The following is a 15,320-nucleotide window of genomic DNA, read 5'->3' as shown; positions in this document are numbered from 1 at the left end:
TTTATATGCAAATATACTTCAAAGGAGGGCTGTCTATACAGAGAACACTGTATTTGTATCACTGAGAGCACATAACCAGTTGTGTTTACTTCGTATAAATTTAACTAAGAAGACAATGAAATGGGCATTTTTAAAAAAAATCACAAAGCACCATTTCCTAAGTCTAGAAAATTAAATGTTTGGGTTGTTATACTACAATGATCATTCCCACATAAATCACTTTCTAACAGTACAATTCTGGAGAAAGAAATACAATTACCTTTTTTTGCTTAACTGTAACTATGTCTGTAGATACTTGCAGATGTTATCCACAGTAAGACAGGAGCTCTTGCAGGGCACAATCTTAAGAAGTAAAGACTAAACGAGGGTCTGATAAATTTAAAAAAAAAAAAAAAAAATCAGGACTCCCCTGGTGGCACAGTGGTTAAGAATCTGCCTGCCAATGCAGGGGACACGGGTTCGATCCCTGGTCCAGGAAGATCCCACATGCCGCGGAGCAACTAAGCCCGTGCGCCACAACTACTGAGCCTGCGCTCTGGAGCCCTCGAGCCACAACTACAGAGCCGGCCTGCTGCAACTACTGAAGCCCACACGTCTAAAGCCCATGTTCTGCAACAAGAGAAGCCACCGCAACGAAGACCCAAAGCAGCCAAAAATAAATAAATAAAATTAAAAACAAAACAAAACTCTAAGTAATCTACAGGTTTGTTTAAAAAAAAAATCAGAACCAAGAAAATGAAATGGTGCCGATTAAAATGTAATAGTACATATATATTTTTTAATATAATATATTTGAAACATGATCTAGCCACAGGAATAAAATGCCTCTTTAAAAATGAAATGAGTATTATCCTCATTATCTCTGAGAGAGGTGTTTTCATAGTTTAAAAAAGCAAACAAATTATTGGTTAAATGTGAGTTTGTTTATTCCTTTTATAGTCTGCTATGTAGTGCTAACGAATTTAATTTGTTCAATGGATTATTCATCACTACATTTTTTCCTGAGATTAAAGAAACATTATTCATAGATTACAATTGTTATGCAGGGCACCTTCTTACGTTTCTAAGCCTGAAGTGTAAGTGTACTATCCGTGTTAATGATTTATGTGCAGTATTTACTAAATATTGTCCTTAATGTCTGATTCAGCTCTAACAAACACTGAAAATGGAAAGAACATAGGATTCAGAGAAAGTAAAATAATTGAAAACATGATTGTTCTACAACCTCAAAAGTTCACTGCAGGATGTTTTACACACGTGGACCGAAGGCCACTTTGCAATCATTTTGTTTGGAAGCACATTTTCTCCAGAGGAAGTTTTAATACCAGACACACTGAACCTTCCAGTAAAACAGTCCATCACCAAAAACCAAGAGATCAGCTTAAGTAAATATTTGAAAAATACTGTAAAATCTATTTTTCATAGTTTTTAAATAACCTGCTCATATTCAAGGAAGAAAAGCACAAGAAGAGCCATAGAAAAAGGCTTAGTTAAAAAATACAATTCCCTTGCTTTACACAGATTTACCCACTTTAAGGGACACCCAGCAGCCCTAGTACAACAATACCACGCATCTACACAGAGTGCCATCTCTATAACATCTACTCCTACGACAGTAGGTATCACTGGATGAGCAGCTGTTTCCCAGAAAAACCGTACGTGACTCTCCCAGTCAACTATCCACCGCTGGCTCCTATCAACTTTCTAATTAATCCCGATTTAACCAAGCGATAACACGCAAATATGTACCTACCAACCATGGGTACTCGGTGGGTAGTGGCTGAGGCTGGAGGGACCCCCCGGGACCCCCCCCCCAACCCAGGGAAGCGGGTGTGAAGCACGTGACTTCAGGGCTCTCTGTCTCCACCCCCCGCCCGGCCCCGCCCCGGGAAGCCCAGGTCAGCCCCCAAGTGCGCTCGCGCCTAATTCCGGGGGCGGGCCGGTCAGTAACCCAGGGCGACGCGATGCGCAAAACCAATTCACGGAACACGAGTCACTCCCCCGAAGTTCAGTCCAGTCCGAGGGCGGCTCGGCCGGCAAAACTCTTTGGGGCAAAGGCAGGCGGACGGTCCCAACTACACTGCGTGGCTTCCCCCGGACCCGCGGGCCGCAGCGGCGGAAGGAGCAGGTGCGGGGCCGGGCAGGGGGCGCCTGAGCACGCGCGGGCCCGCTCAGGGGCTGGAAACCGGGCAGCTGACGGCGAAGCGGTGGCCCGCGGCTGCGCTCCTTACCTGCGCTGCTCCCCGCGGGCCGGGGGCGCGGGCCGGCGCCGCAGGTCCCGTCGTCCCAGGCGGAAGGGCCGCCGTCTTCTCCCCGGACAGCGCGGGCCGCGGCTCCGTCCTGCGTCCTCGGCGGCCGCAGCGGCGACTGCGCTCCCGGGCGGGGGGGGCCCACATCCCCGCGCGGGCTCGGGGCGCCCGGGACCCGGCGCCGGGCGGGCGGGGACCGCGGACCTCGGCGGGGCGCGCGGGGCCCCCGAGGCGTCCCGCGCCCCCGCCCGCCCGGCGCGCGCGTCCACGTGCCAACCCCGAGTCACGTCCCCGCGGGTCGCTGGGCCCCGGCCCGTCTCCTCTGCCGCCGCGGGGGCGCCTTCCAGCCGTTCCCGGTGCAGCGGCGTCGCGTCACGCAGTGCGGCTCGGAGCTCCGGTGTCCCTGCCTCGGCCCTCGTCCCACGAGGTACCAGAACCGGCGCCGCCCTTTCCGCGCGCGCCAGGGCGGCCCTGCTGGGGACCCGGCCCTTCGCGGGCTCCAGTGTGTCCCCCGGCCTGTCCCCCGCGAGCCTCTGCGGCTCCGGACACCGAGCAGGGCCGGGGCCTGGCCGCTGGGCGGCCCCCGCGGGGTTTGCAGAAACTCTGGCCGCGGCACCAAGGGGACTGCGCGCCCCCCCGCTGCTTTGAACGGCAGCTGTACTACGATTTGTTTCCTTTTTTAAAGCCTGGAGCGGTTCGCTCAAATGATGCTAAGGCGTAGGGTTTTCCTGGTAGTGCTTCCGTGCCTGTCACTTGTTTACTTGTTGACACCTCCGCACGGGAGGGTGACTTGGTTCCAGCAGTTTTGTGTCTGGGGAATGGCCGGGGTGTCTGCAGATGTTTGGTGAACGTACTGAGGAGGTGGATTATCAAACACATTCCTGAAAGGGTCCTACTGGTGTATTCTGTGAATTTTTAAATGGAGATAACGCTATTTTATCTGGAAGCAAATGGAAACACAAAGACGCTGGGGTATTTAAAAATGTTTTTCACGTAACCAAGTGGATAATTGCAAGGCAGAAATGTTTACAACTCTTAGATTACATTTTTTTTTAAAGCAGACTTTTCACAGGTGGAAATCAAAAACCATTTTCCCAGAAAAGTCCAATGAAAATTTTCATTAATTATTCTCCACCTCATAGGTGATAGTGACAACCGTTTTTTAAAAAAATTTACTCTCACAGGGATAAGTAAGATTGCTGTAGATTCAGACGTACTATTAAAGATGGATTAATAATTTTCTGCATATTTCACAGGCAGCATAATGAAAAGAATTGGGAATTGTTGCTCTAAACATGTCCATACTATCCAGTAAAGGTTGCTGTTTTTATGTTTGTGTCAAATAGTGTAAAAGTTATTAATGTATTCTGTTTGCCAAAACTGACAGGATCCCAGAGCCAGCATCATCTCTCTCGTTGGCTTAGGAAAAAAGAGCTGGCAAGAGTTTCCTGCTGGGGATGGTGACGGCATCAAGGGCCCAGAGCACGTGCCATGACTTCCCTGATGGAAAAGGTAAATATATCCAAAGTGGAATATGGAAAAAGCCAGGGGTGTGTACAAGGTCTGAACTCTCCAGATGGTTTTGATTGAGCGCCTTATCTGAGATATTTTGAGCAACACAGGACATGTACAATTATTTGCATCTTATACGTATTTATGAATATATTACATGCAGAAAATTAATATCTTACTTAGATTGTAAAACACAAAGAGAAAATTTTAAATGAATGATAAAAGTGCATATAAATAGAAAAAGTATTGGAATGGTGATGTGAGCCTCTTTGTAGACCCTCTCTCCAGGGAAACAATCAAAAGTGAGTGGTGAAAATTATTTTAAAAACATTTATTTAAAGTCTCTGGAAATTGTCCTAAGTGCATACAGTAAATGGAGAAACATTCATTCATGAGAATCTACTAAATCTTGGTAACAACAGCAGGAATCTGGGTATTTGGTCTAGGACTGAATCTGCGCCACCCCAGCTCAGTGTGATGCGCTATGTGCGTGCAGCCGAGAAGACGGCCTTCCTCCCCTCCAGTTCCCAGTCTGCGTTGCTGGTTTCTCCTTAGAAGGGGCAGGCCTCCAGCATCCTCAGCCCCCCTCCCCCAAGCTGCAGGCACAAGCTTTGTTCCAGGCAAGTGTGGCCGACAGGTCTGGGACCTCCCACGTCCTAGCCACCACTCTAGCGTGGAACCTCTCCCCCAGGTGTGGCAGGCCAAGGATATGGGGCCACTACTGCCCCATCTTGGCTCCCTCGTAGGGGGCAGTTCCACACTCGGAGAGGAGAGGAGACGAGACTAGGGGCTGCAGTCCCTAATCAGTGCCCTAGTCGTAGGGTGGGAGGTCATGGTGAGAGAGGGGGCTCTAGCTCTGGAGCAGTGGGGCGAGGTTCTGCCCGGGGCAGAGGCAGGCTAAGCGGGGACTTCCACAGCCCTCCCTGTGCAGATGGTGGGGAAGGGCACCCTCAGAAATGATGGAGAGCTTGGTAATATGCAATTGAGAAGAGGCTGGTAGCTCCGTGACAGCAAAGAGCTCAGTGGTAGACTAGCTAGAAATTTAACAGAGAAAACCAAGGATAGAGAGAGAAGAACGCTGTGGTAAACAGAGACTCCATGCTTAAAGAGCGCCTGCAACATCTCACACGCTCCAGGACCCGGGGCAGAGCAGTAGCTTGGAGGGAGCCTGGGTCAGACCCACGTGCTGATCTTGGAGAGGCTCGCAGAGAGGCAGGAGGTAGCAGGCGCTCAGCCTGGGGTGAGGACTCTGCAGCAGCCGTTGTGCAGAGCTCATCCCACCACGACGATGCTGGTGTTGGTAAGCGTTGAAATCCTCCCTCTAGTGCCAGAACCCAGCCCCACCCACCAGCCGGTCAGCATCGGTCCTGGGCTGCCTCAGGCCGAGCAGCTAAGTGGGCAGGGACAAAGCCCCACGCGACAGCAGGCCAGCTGCCCTGGGACTGGCCCTGCCCACCAGAGGGCCCAGAACCCAGCCCTACCCACCAAGGGGTGAGCACCAGCCCTGGAACGCCCTGGGCCCTTGTCCCACCCACCTGAGAGCTAACAGTGACTCCAGGACCCCCAGGGTCCTGCAGCTAGAGACCCCAGGACATGGCCCCATCACCAGCGCCAGGACACCATGGACCCTGCAGCCAACCATGACAGGACTGGCCCAGCCCACCAGAAGGTCACCCGCTCATGACTCAGCCCCACCCGCCAGCAGGTTGGCACCGGGACCAAGACTCCCCTGGCCCTATATCCAGCCATGCCAGGACTTGGACCTGCCAACCCGTGGCCGGCTGGCAGCCTCTGCACGAGGCAGGGCCTGGCAACCAACTGGAACAAAGGTCAGACAAGCCTACTAGCGTGCCCACAGTAGTCAGCCTGCTACAAGAGAAGGGCCCAGGCAGCCCCCGTAGGAGGAAGCCCTACAGCATATAGCTCTGGTGACCATTACTGAAATTGAATCAATAATTTTAAAAAGCCCAACAAACAAAAGTCCTAGACCAGATGGCGTCACAGGTGAATTCTACCAAACAGAGAAGAGTTAAGACCTATCATTCTCAAATTATTCCAAACAATTGCAGAGGACAGGACTTTTTGGAACACATTCTATGAGGTCAGGATCACCTTGATACCAGACAAAGATATCATAAAAAGAGAAAATTACAGGCCACTATCACTAATGAACGTAGATGCAAAAATCCTCATCATAATATTAGCAAACCGAATTCAACAACACTTTAAAAGGCTCATACACCACGATCAAGTGGGATTTAACCCAGGGATGCAAGGATTCTTCAGTAGCCACACATCAATCAATGTGATACACCACATTAACAAATTAAAGAATAAAAACTATGTGATCATCTCAACAGATGCACAAAAAGCTTTTGACAAAATTCAGCATCCATTTATGATAAAAACTCTCAACGAAGTGGCTCTAGAGGAAAATCCCTCAACATAATAAAGACATATATGATAAGCCCAAAGCTAATATTATACTCAGTGGTTGCATTTCTATACACTAATAAAGAACTACCAGAAAGAGAAATTAAGAAAACTATCCCACTTAACAGTCATATAAAAATTAATAAAATAACAAGGAATAAATGTAACTAAGGAGGTAAAAGACCTGTACTCAGAAAACTATGAGATGCTGATGAAAGAACTGGAAGATGACACAAACAGATGGGAAGATATACTGTGCCCGTGGATTGGGAGAATTACTGCTGTTAAAATGACCATACTACCCAAGGCAGTCTACAGATTCAATGCAGTACCTACCATGTGTGATGGATTTTAATCTGAGACTAGCTTTTAAGTGAAGCCTGCAACACACATCTGTCCTAACTGTTGTCAGCTGCCAATATTTACCAAAAAGAATCTTGCTGCTACCACTGCCAAGAATGCCTTTTACTAGCTTCTTGACCTGGAGCTACTTTTCATTTTAGTATTGTAATCCTTACTTACATGTGTTAGAACCAATCATTTATTTCTAATCTATAAATTTAGCCCAGGTTTAGAATTAAATTGAATTCTTACTGCAATTGCCATCTTAGTCTTTCATGGTTTAATTAACTAAGCAGATTTTAATATAATATATTTTAGTCTATCATTTCTAAAAATTACCTTCCACGATGTGTTAAGAATTAAATAATTACTGTCAAGTTGCTGCAAAATTAATTGTTACCATTTTAATTTAACCACACAAAACAGGGAAAAGTTACTGAGTCTTAAAATGCTTCTTAAAAATTTTAGTTATGAGATTCATCAATAGTGACATCTTAATTTTATCCTGCTCTTCAACTGGTGCATTTATTTTTATGTAATTATGAGCTGTCAAAGGTCCTTTTTATAACAACAGGTTTTATTTGCTTTACTGAACTTAATGAAATCCATGTGCATGAGTGAATTTCACAGATGTATTTAAATTCAGTACCTGAAATTCTTGTTTCTAATGGTGTCTAATATTTTAAAATATGTGGGCTTTTGAAGAAAGCACATCATAGAATCACAAGAAACAAGTTAAAAGATTCTAAAGAAGATATTTAGCAGATTTTGATAACTTCAACTGGTTTTATACTTGCATCATTTTAATCACTTGTATAACTAATTTAGCCTTAACTTTCCAGAGAAGATTGTGCAGTCTTCTTTGGAAATATGTTCTATTGTCAGAAAGAGTTTTCTAAGAATTAACAGGTTTGTTTTGGCTCGTACATCACCTTAGAGGAAGCGTTTGGGTCATTCAGTGTCTTCCATAACGCGACCACTCACATTAAACGTTCTGTGGGTTTTAGACCAATCTCAAGATTTGGGGGTTCTGAGGAAGAGATACTGTTACCGAACGCAAGTTCGTGTGCCCACCGCACAGTGAGGCCAAACAAACTGAAACGTCGGAGTTTGGAGCGGAGAAAGGTTTATTGCAAGGCCATGCAAGGAAATGGGTGGCTCACGCCCAAAAAACCTCTAACTCTCCGAAGGGTTTCAGCAAAGCATTTTTAAAGGCAAGGTGAGGGAGGGAGGCGGTTAGTTGTTGCACACTTCTTGGTGTAGGATCCTTTGTTCTTGCAGCTGTCAGGTAGGTCAGGCCATGATGTCCCTATAAACCTCCAACCAGACATTCTGCAACTCTATCTCTACATGAATAGACTCTTAAAGGTCAGAGCTTTGAGAATGGGCTGTCCTTTGTATTTCAGGCTCTAGGCAACGTTCTTTTACAAAAGGTGCAGAGCCAGCCTGACAAGCGCAGGCAACAGAGCCCAAGGGTTAAAGCAAAAGGAACAGATCTCACGTGGAGTCAGATTCGTTCTTCCCTGTTACAGTACCTGCGCAGAGTGTGGTCCTCCTGCCACCCCCGCACCCCGCCCTCCTCCTCTTCTCCCACCTCTGTCCTGCCCTCTCCCAGTCCTCCCTCGACTCAAGGTTCCAGATACTTGTCCCTCCTTGTGCAGATTGGCGTCCGCTTGCTTCTGAAACCTTGGCTCTTCTACCTCGACACTTACCTCTCCGTCTCTGAACGAAGCATCACCTGAGCATGGTCCATCTTACTCCAAGTTTAAAAAACCGAGATAATAGTTGTTCCTTTTATAGTTACCTTATGGGAGACTTTTATTTTTTATATTTATTTATTTAGCCGCACCTTGCAGCGTGCGGGATCTTAGTTCCCCGACCAGGGATCGAACCTGTGGCCCCTGCAGTGGAAGCTTGGAGTCTTAACCACCCGACTGTCAGGGAAGTCCTTTCTCTTCTCCTATTTTTTTTTTTTTTAATATTTATTTTCCTGTATGGCTGTGTTTGGTAAATAAATACCAAATATTTATTTATTTGGTTTAGTTGTGGCACTTGGGATCTTTCGTTGCAGTGCGCAGGCTCTTAGTTGCGGTACGTGGGCTCAGTAGTTGCGGCACGCGGGCTTAGTTGCCGTGCGGCATGTGGGATCTTAGTTCCCCGACCAGGGATCGAACCTGCACCCCCTGCATTGGAAGTGTGCAGTCTTAACCACTGGACCGCCAGGGAAGTCCTATGGCAGACTTTAATATCATCTTCACATTTTCACTTAATTGGATAGCTTAAGCCATGTTAACCTTAGCAGCAGCATGACTTGTTAGACCAATATTTATTTCTGTGCCAGTAAACCCATTTCTCCCCCCTCCCCTCCCTTACCTCCTTCTCTTCTCTGCCCCTCCCCCTCTTCCCTTCCAGCAATCACTTGATATTAATGATCATGTTCATTTTATACATGTACTTTGGCCACTCATGCCTAGGCTATCACTTTTGACGGTTTGTTTTGGTTGTTTTCTACCACTAAATCTATTATGCTAGAGTTATTACACCTATCATTTCTGTCTGGTTTAGCCTTTATTCCATATCTAATGGGAACTTTGAATTGTAATTCTGTGTTTTCTTTCTTGTCACCTCTTCTGAGTTTGAGTGCAGTGCAGGAAAAAAGCATTGAACTCAGACAGCAAAGGCTTGGGTGTCAGGCTGGCTTGGCCACTAAAGTGTTGAGTCCTGGCCCATTCTGGGCTTTGGTTCCCAGTAAGGGGACTGAAGTAGGTAAGGATTCTTAACCTGGGATCTAAGAATTGGACTTCAGTATTCTTTAAAATTCCTAAAATTGTAAGCAAAATTTTGTGTAAGTGTGCATTTGTTTTTTTGTTTTTTTGTTTTTTTTAAACTTTTTTTAAATTTATGTATGTATGTATGTATGTATGTATTTATTTATTTATGGCTGTGTTGGGTCTTCGTTTCTGTGCGAGGGCTTTCTCTAGTTGTGGCAAGCAGGGGCCACTCTTCATCGCGGTGCGCGGGCCTCTTACTATCGCGGCCTCTCTTATTGCGGAGCACAGGCTCCAGACGCGCAGGCTCAGTAATTGTGGATCACGGGCCCAGTTGCTCCGCGGCATGTGGGATCCTCCCAGACCAGGGCTCGAACCTGTGTCCCCTGCATTGGCAGGCAGATTCTCAACCACTGCGCCGCCAGGGAAGCCCTGTGCATTTGTTTTGACAGTGTCTGTAATCTTTATGAGTCTCAAAAAGATTCCTTGAATAAGAAAACTTCATGGTCACTGTGTCAGATTCTCCTTCAGATACCTTTGTGTTCTAATAAACAGTTTCAAAAAATGTATTAAAGTTTTGCAGCCTCTGGACTGTGCTAGAAATTTAGAAAGTCATATGGCTTAGCACACTGGAACAAACATGAGAGGCCCTAAAATATTTTAAGGAGGTATAAGAACAAGATTACATGTGCTCACTCAGAAACTGGCACTGGCCATGGTGGAAAAGAAATAGTTGTCATGCTCCTTACTGCAACTGCAGTCTTCGTAGATGAAAATATCTGTTATGGGTTTACATATCTATAAACTTAAGACATAAATTAACTTGAATTGGAAGTCACAGGGTTTCTTGGCTATGGGATTTCAAGCTGTCACGCTCTGTAATATGCAACATGTAAATTCGGTGAACCTAAAACTGCTTCACCATGAATAGTCATGAACAGATTTCAAGAATAACATCATCATTTCATATTAAAACTATAGTCTCAGAGGTTCATTAACTTTAATGATGAGAAAACTCTGAATTTGCTCAAACTCCTGTATTGTGTTTTAAAATTTTACCCTTTTGCTCTTTGTTGGTTTTGGGGGGAAAAAATCGTTTAAAATGCTTTGGAATAATCTGTAATAGAATAATAAGGATTTTTTGGATGGAAGAAAATAGGTATTTTATAGTTTTACTGTCATTTCATTGGCTTCAACTTTAGTGATATAAAAAAATTTTTCCTTCTTAAACTTTTATCGACATTTAAACTTTGATTTTATATCTTCAATTAGATAAAATTAAACAAATAAAGTAGTACCTACTACATATCAAAAATTGTGCCAGCCAGGAGAGGAAAAACAAAGAGAAAGACATGGGAAATTTCTTAAGCGTGAGTTAAGCAACTCAGTTTGGAGTGTAAGGAAATGAGGTGGTGTCAGATTTCCCATAAGGAGTTTTTAAAAGAATCTTGTTAAGATTTTATGCACTGAGAAAAAGTAAAGTAAGAAGCATATGGAGTATGATTAGATTTAGTTGTTGAGTATGTTGGTTTTGGAGTGTACAGTGTTTTAGAGAAAATTTTGTGCTGTTCGTGGGAACATGGCTGTGAAACAATTTGTTATTACTCAGCTCTGTCTTGTTAGATAAGTTAAAGGAACGGTACAGATATTCCGAGACCTAACTTGGATCCCATAGCTTTCTCCTTAATAATTAAAGACGGGGTACTAGCAGCAATGAACGCATAGTCTCTGAGGGAACGGTCGCTGTCACGTCCAGTGTTGCAGCCTCCATCCTGACGCAGGTCCCTCAAACTCAGGCCCGTCGACCGGGCCCTTGGGGGCATAAAGAGTCCAGTCCCTTCTTTTCCAATTTTGCCCTTTACACTTAATAAAATTGGGTTTGCTTTACATTTTAAAGTGCCTGGTATGGAATTCTCAATTTAATTGGATCATGAGGTTGGGGTAGGTGCACGGGGGTTCCAAGTTCTCCACATCCTTGCCAACACTGTTTTTTGTTTTGCTTTTGACAGCGGCCATCCTAATAGGTAAGAGGTGACATCTCGTTGTAGTTTTAATGTGTATTCCTCTAGTGATTAGTGATGCTGAGCATCTTTTCATATGCTTGTTGGCCATTTGTATATCTTCTTTGAAGAAATGTCTATTAAAATCTTTAGCCCATTTTTTAACCAGGTTGTTTTGGTGGTGGTTGTTGTTGAGTTCTTTATATTTTCTAGATATTAATCTAGATACGTGAGTCGCATTATTTATCATCAGATACGTGAGTTGCAAACCTTTTCTCCAGTTCTGTAGGTAGCATTTCACTCTGTTTGATTCTTTCCTTTGCTGCACAGAAGTTCTAAAGTCTGCAGCTGTCCCATCTGCTTATCTTTGCTTTTGCTGCCTGTGCTATGAACATTCTTCTGTATGTCTTTGTACACAGATGCATGCATTTCAGTTAACTACGTATCTGGAAGTGGATTTGCTACGTCGTAGGGTATGGGCATGCTTTCCAAAATGGTTTTGCCAGCTTACAACCTCACCAGCAGTGTATGAGAGGTCTAAATTATTCCACATCCTTACCAGTACTTAGTTTTGGTTATTATGTATTTATTTAGCCACTCTGGTGTTTGGGTATCTCATTTTGCTTTTAATTTGTTTTTGCTTAATGACTAAATATTTTGAAACTGTTTCATGTAGAGTGACTACTTAAGGCTTTTCTCCATTTATAAATTAGGTTATATCTTTTTTTCCATCAATTTTTAGGAATTCCATATATACTATACTCTGAATATGATTCCCTTGAACAGATACATGTTTTGCGAATGATTTGGTTTTTGTTTTTTTTTGCTTTTCACTCTCCTAGTAGTGAATTTTGATGAACAAAAGTTCTTAATTTTAAGGAACTAGATTTTCTTTATGGTTAATGCATTCATGTTCTGTTGAAGAAATCTTTGCCTGTCCAGCACCACGAAGAACTCCCCCTTATGATATCTCCTAGAGGTTTATTGTTTAATGTCTTTAAATCTGTGTTCCATCTGTCCTTTTATGTATGGTATGAAGTACATAGTGGGGCACTTTTTTTTCCAGAATAGATATCTAGTTAATCCACTTTCACTATTGCAGAGAATGCCCTTTCCCCACTACGGGGCACTGTCCCCTCTGTCATAATCAAGGGACTGTAAAGGTAGCATCTGTTCCTGGGCTTCCTGTTTGATTGCACTGGTCTGTCTTAATGACCATTGCTTGCTCACGAGTCTTTGTATCTGGAACTCTAACACTCCAATTTTGCTCTTTTTCAAAATTGACTCGTCCCGCCCTTAATTTTTTTTTTTTTTAATTTAATTTTTATTTATTTATGGCTGTGTTGGGTCTTCGTTTCTGTGCAAGCGCTTTCTCCAGTTGTGGCAAGCGGGGGCCACTCTTCATCGCGGTGCGCGGGCCTCTCACTATCGCGGCCTCTCTTGTTGCGGAGCACAGGCTCCAGACACGCAGGCTCAGTAATTGTGGCTCACGGGCCCAGTTGCTCCGCGGCATGTGGGATCGTCCCAGACCAGGGCTCGAACCCGTGTCCCCTGCATTGGCAGGCAGATTCTCAACCACTGCGCCACCAGGGAAGCCCCCCGCCCTTAATTTTTACATTTCTATTTCTACACATGCACATGTGCACACACGCCTGATGAGATTTCGATTGGGATTGAATTACATTTATACTTCATTTTGGGAAAAATCAACTTAAATATTAAGTCTTCCAGTTCATGAACATGGAATATCTCTCCATTACTTAAATCTTTTCTTTCTCTCAGTGTGTTTTATACTCTTCTGTGTATGGGTCTTGCTTATTTTTTGTTAGACTTATTCCTAGGTATCAGTTATAAATTATAGTGTTTTAAAAATCAAATAATTAACTAACTGATGCTAGTATATAGATATATACAATTGTTTTTTTCGTATTTATCTTATATCCAGAAGCCTTGCTAAATTCTCTTAACAGCATCTAATATGTTGTCTTTAGTTTACTAGATTATCTAAATGTACAATCTTACGATCTTCAAATAAGGATGGCTTTACTTCTTTCTTTCCAGTGTATAAGCTCTTATTTCTTTTCCTTGCCCATTTTCTTGGTAGGGACCCACGTAAATCCTCTGACTTTGTTCTTTGAGATTGGTTGGACACTAGACTAGGTTCTAGAAGGGAGATCTTATACACCAGTGCTTTGCATGCTTAGTCTCTCTTCATCTTCTCATCAACCTTAGTGATAGATACTAAGTATTATTAGCATCACTAGTACCATTCTGTAGAGGAAGAAACCAGACTTAGAAAAGTTAAAGTGCGAACATGATGAGGAATGGCTTTCCTTAATATTCTTTCCCTGCAAATACGTAGAAATGCTGCACGAAGTATAAACATTTTCAAAATACACAGCCAAGACCAAAAAAAAAAAAAGAGCCCCCAAAACCCTAAATGAAAAATAGGAAATTCTCAGTTGCCAGAAAGAAGGAGGACCCCAGAGCTAGGTTCCGAGTGCAGGCTGCACTGCCGTGGCCCCTGGGTTATCACTCCTGGAAACAGACCCTGGGGCAGGGGCTTCAGTTCCTACATAAAGTGAAGTCAATGTATAGGTTCTACACCAAATTTTGAGCTGGGCTTGAGCCCCTGCCTAAAACCAGACTCTGGTTATGAAAATGGGACTGAAATACATAAGTTTGTTCTAATTCTCACATGAAATGCTCAGACTTTATTTATAATAATATTATTATCCCGAGTACTGAAGGAGGAAGTTTCAGCAGGAGTAGTGACTTCTAATACTTACATCACCCAGTTAGGACACGGCAGGGTCCAGACTCGTTTCAAAGCTGTGCTCTATCTAGTCTGTGTTGACCCCTGTCGCATTGCACAGATCCCTGCGCCCCCATTTCCTGTTGGGGGGAAATTTCCCCAACAAGAGAAACTCCTGTCTCAGGAAGATGATTTTCCAGGTAGTGTAGAGGCTGACGTTCTTCATAGGCATTGACTGCTTTGGATAACGGAAGGCAGGTCTTAGGTATACCATCATCCCATGAGCTTTTTTTTTTTTTAAAATCTTTTTAAATTTTGTTTTTGTATTGGAGCATAACTATTTACAGTGTTGTGTTAGTTTCAGGTGTACAGCAAAGTGATTCAGCTATACATATACATGTATCTATTTTTTTTCAAATTCTTTTCCCATTTAGGTCATTACAGAACATTCCATGAGTTTTGACAGCGTGTATGCTTGGGTAATTCAGAACTCTATTCAGATGTGGGACATGACCACCACCTAAGAAAGTGCCCTCATGTCCTTAATCCTTATAGGCAACCACAGTTCTGAGTTTTTCTATTCTAGATTAGATTTGCCTATTTTAGAGCTTTGTATAAATGTAATCACACAGTGTCTATTGTTTTGAGTAAGGCTTCTTTCACTCGGCATAATGTATGTGAGATTCCTTCATGTTGTTACATGTTTTAGTAGTTTGTTCCTTTTTATTTTTGAATAACATTTTTTTATTGAAACAATTTGTTTTTCCATTTCCCTATTGATGGACACTGGCTTCTTTCCAAATTTTGTCTCTTATGAATAAAGCAACTATGAGCGTTTCTATACAAATCATTCTGTGGACACATACTTTATTTATCTCGGGTGAATACCCAGAAGTAGAATTGATCGTCATGGGGTAGGTGTGTGTTTAGTTTTTTAAGACACCATCTTACATTTTTCCAGAGAGGTTTATCATTTTACGTTCCCACACATAATGCATGAGAGTTCAGATTCCCTTCATCCTCACCAACGTTTAGTGCTGTCAATCTTTTAAATTCTAATGGGTGTGTAGCTGTATCTCATTATAGTTTTATAAGCATTTCTCTGATGACTAATCTTGCTCAGAAATTTTTCACGCGTTTGTTGGCCATTCACATATGGTACTTTGGGAAGTACCTATTCAAATCTTTTACACGTGTTTTGTTAGACTGGCTTTTATTATCGAGTTGAAGGCGTTCTTCTATATAGCGAGTGTTTGTCAGA

The 15,320-nt window shown here is 43.6% G+C and overlaps 2 protein-coding genes across 13 annotated transcripts in view; one reads left to right on the top strand and one right to left on the bottom strand.

Annotated features, from left to right (window-relative positions):
• The window catches only part of SGCG (sarcoglycan gamma), a 50,334-nt gene extending 47,905 nt beyond the window's left edge, over nucleotides 1-2,429 (bottom strand). Inside the window, exons 1-2 of one of the 5 annotated variants that reach the window (XM_082365117.1) lie at nucleotides 2,232-2,356; nucleotides 260-369 (exon numbers count right to left, since the gene is read on the bottom strand). Coding sequence is in view for 1 of the 5 variants with exons in the window: in XM_082365114.1 (XP_082221240.1) it covers nucleotides 2,232-2,396 (165 nt within the window). In the remaining 4 variants the exon portion in view is untranslated. Of the gene's footprint in view, nucleotides 1-259; nucleotides 600-1,753; nucleotides 1,859-2,231 lie in introns of those variants that run through there. The other 4 variants (XM_082365118.1, XM_082365114.1, XM_082365119.1 and 1 more) reach the window with 4 other exon arrangements.
• Nucleotides 1,902-15,320, top strand: part of LOC309615454 (uncharacterized protein) — a gene marked incomplete at its 3' end in the record, with an annotated part of 196,475 nt that continues 183,056 nt past the window's right edge. For all 8 annotated transcript variants that reach the window (XR_014236822.1, XR_014236823.1, XR_014236824.1 and 5 more), the window contains exons 1-2: nucleotides 1,902-2,128; nucleotides 3,637-3,761. Coding sequence is in view for 5 of the 8 variants with exons in the window: in XM_082365124.1 (XP_082221250.1) it covers nucleotides 3,707-3,761 (55 nt within the window). The remainder of the gene's footprint in view (nucleotides 2,129-3,636; nucleotides 3,762-15,320) is intronic.

Source organism: Balaenoptera borealis (assembly GCF_965194805.1).
Source record: "Balaenoptera borealis genome assembly, chromosome: 18".
In the NCBI taxonomy this organism is placed as follows: Eukaryota; Metazoa; Chordata; class Mammalia; order Artiodactyla; family Balaenopteridae; genus Balaenoptera; species Balaenoptera borealis.
The sequence above is the reverse complement of the archived record's forward strand: the minus strand, read 5'-3'. Positions and strand labels throughout refer to the sequence as shown.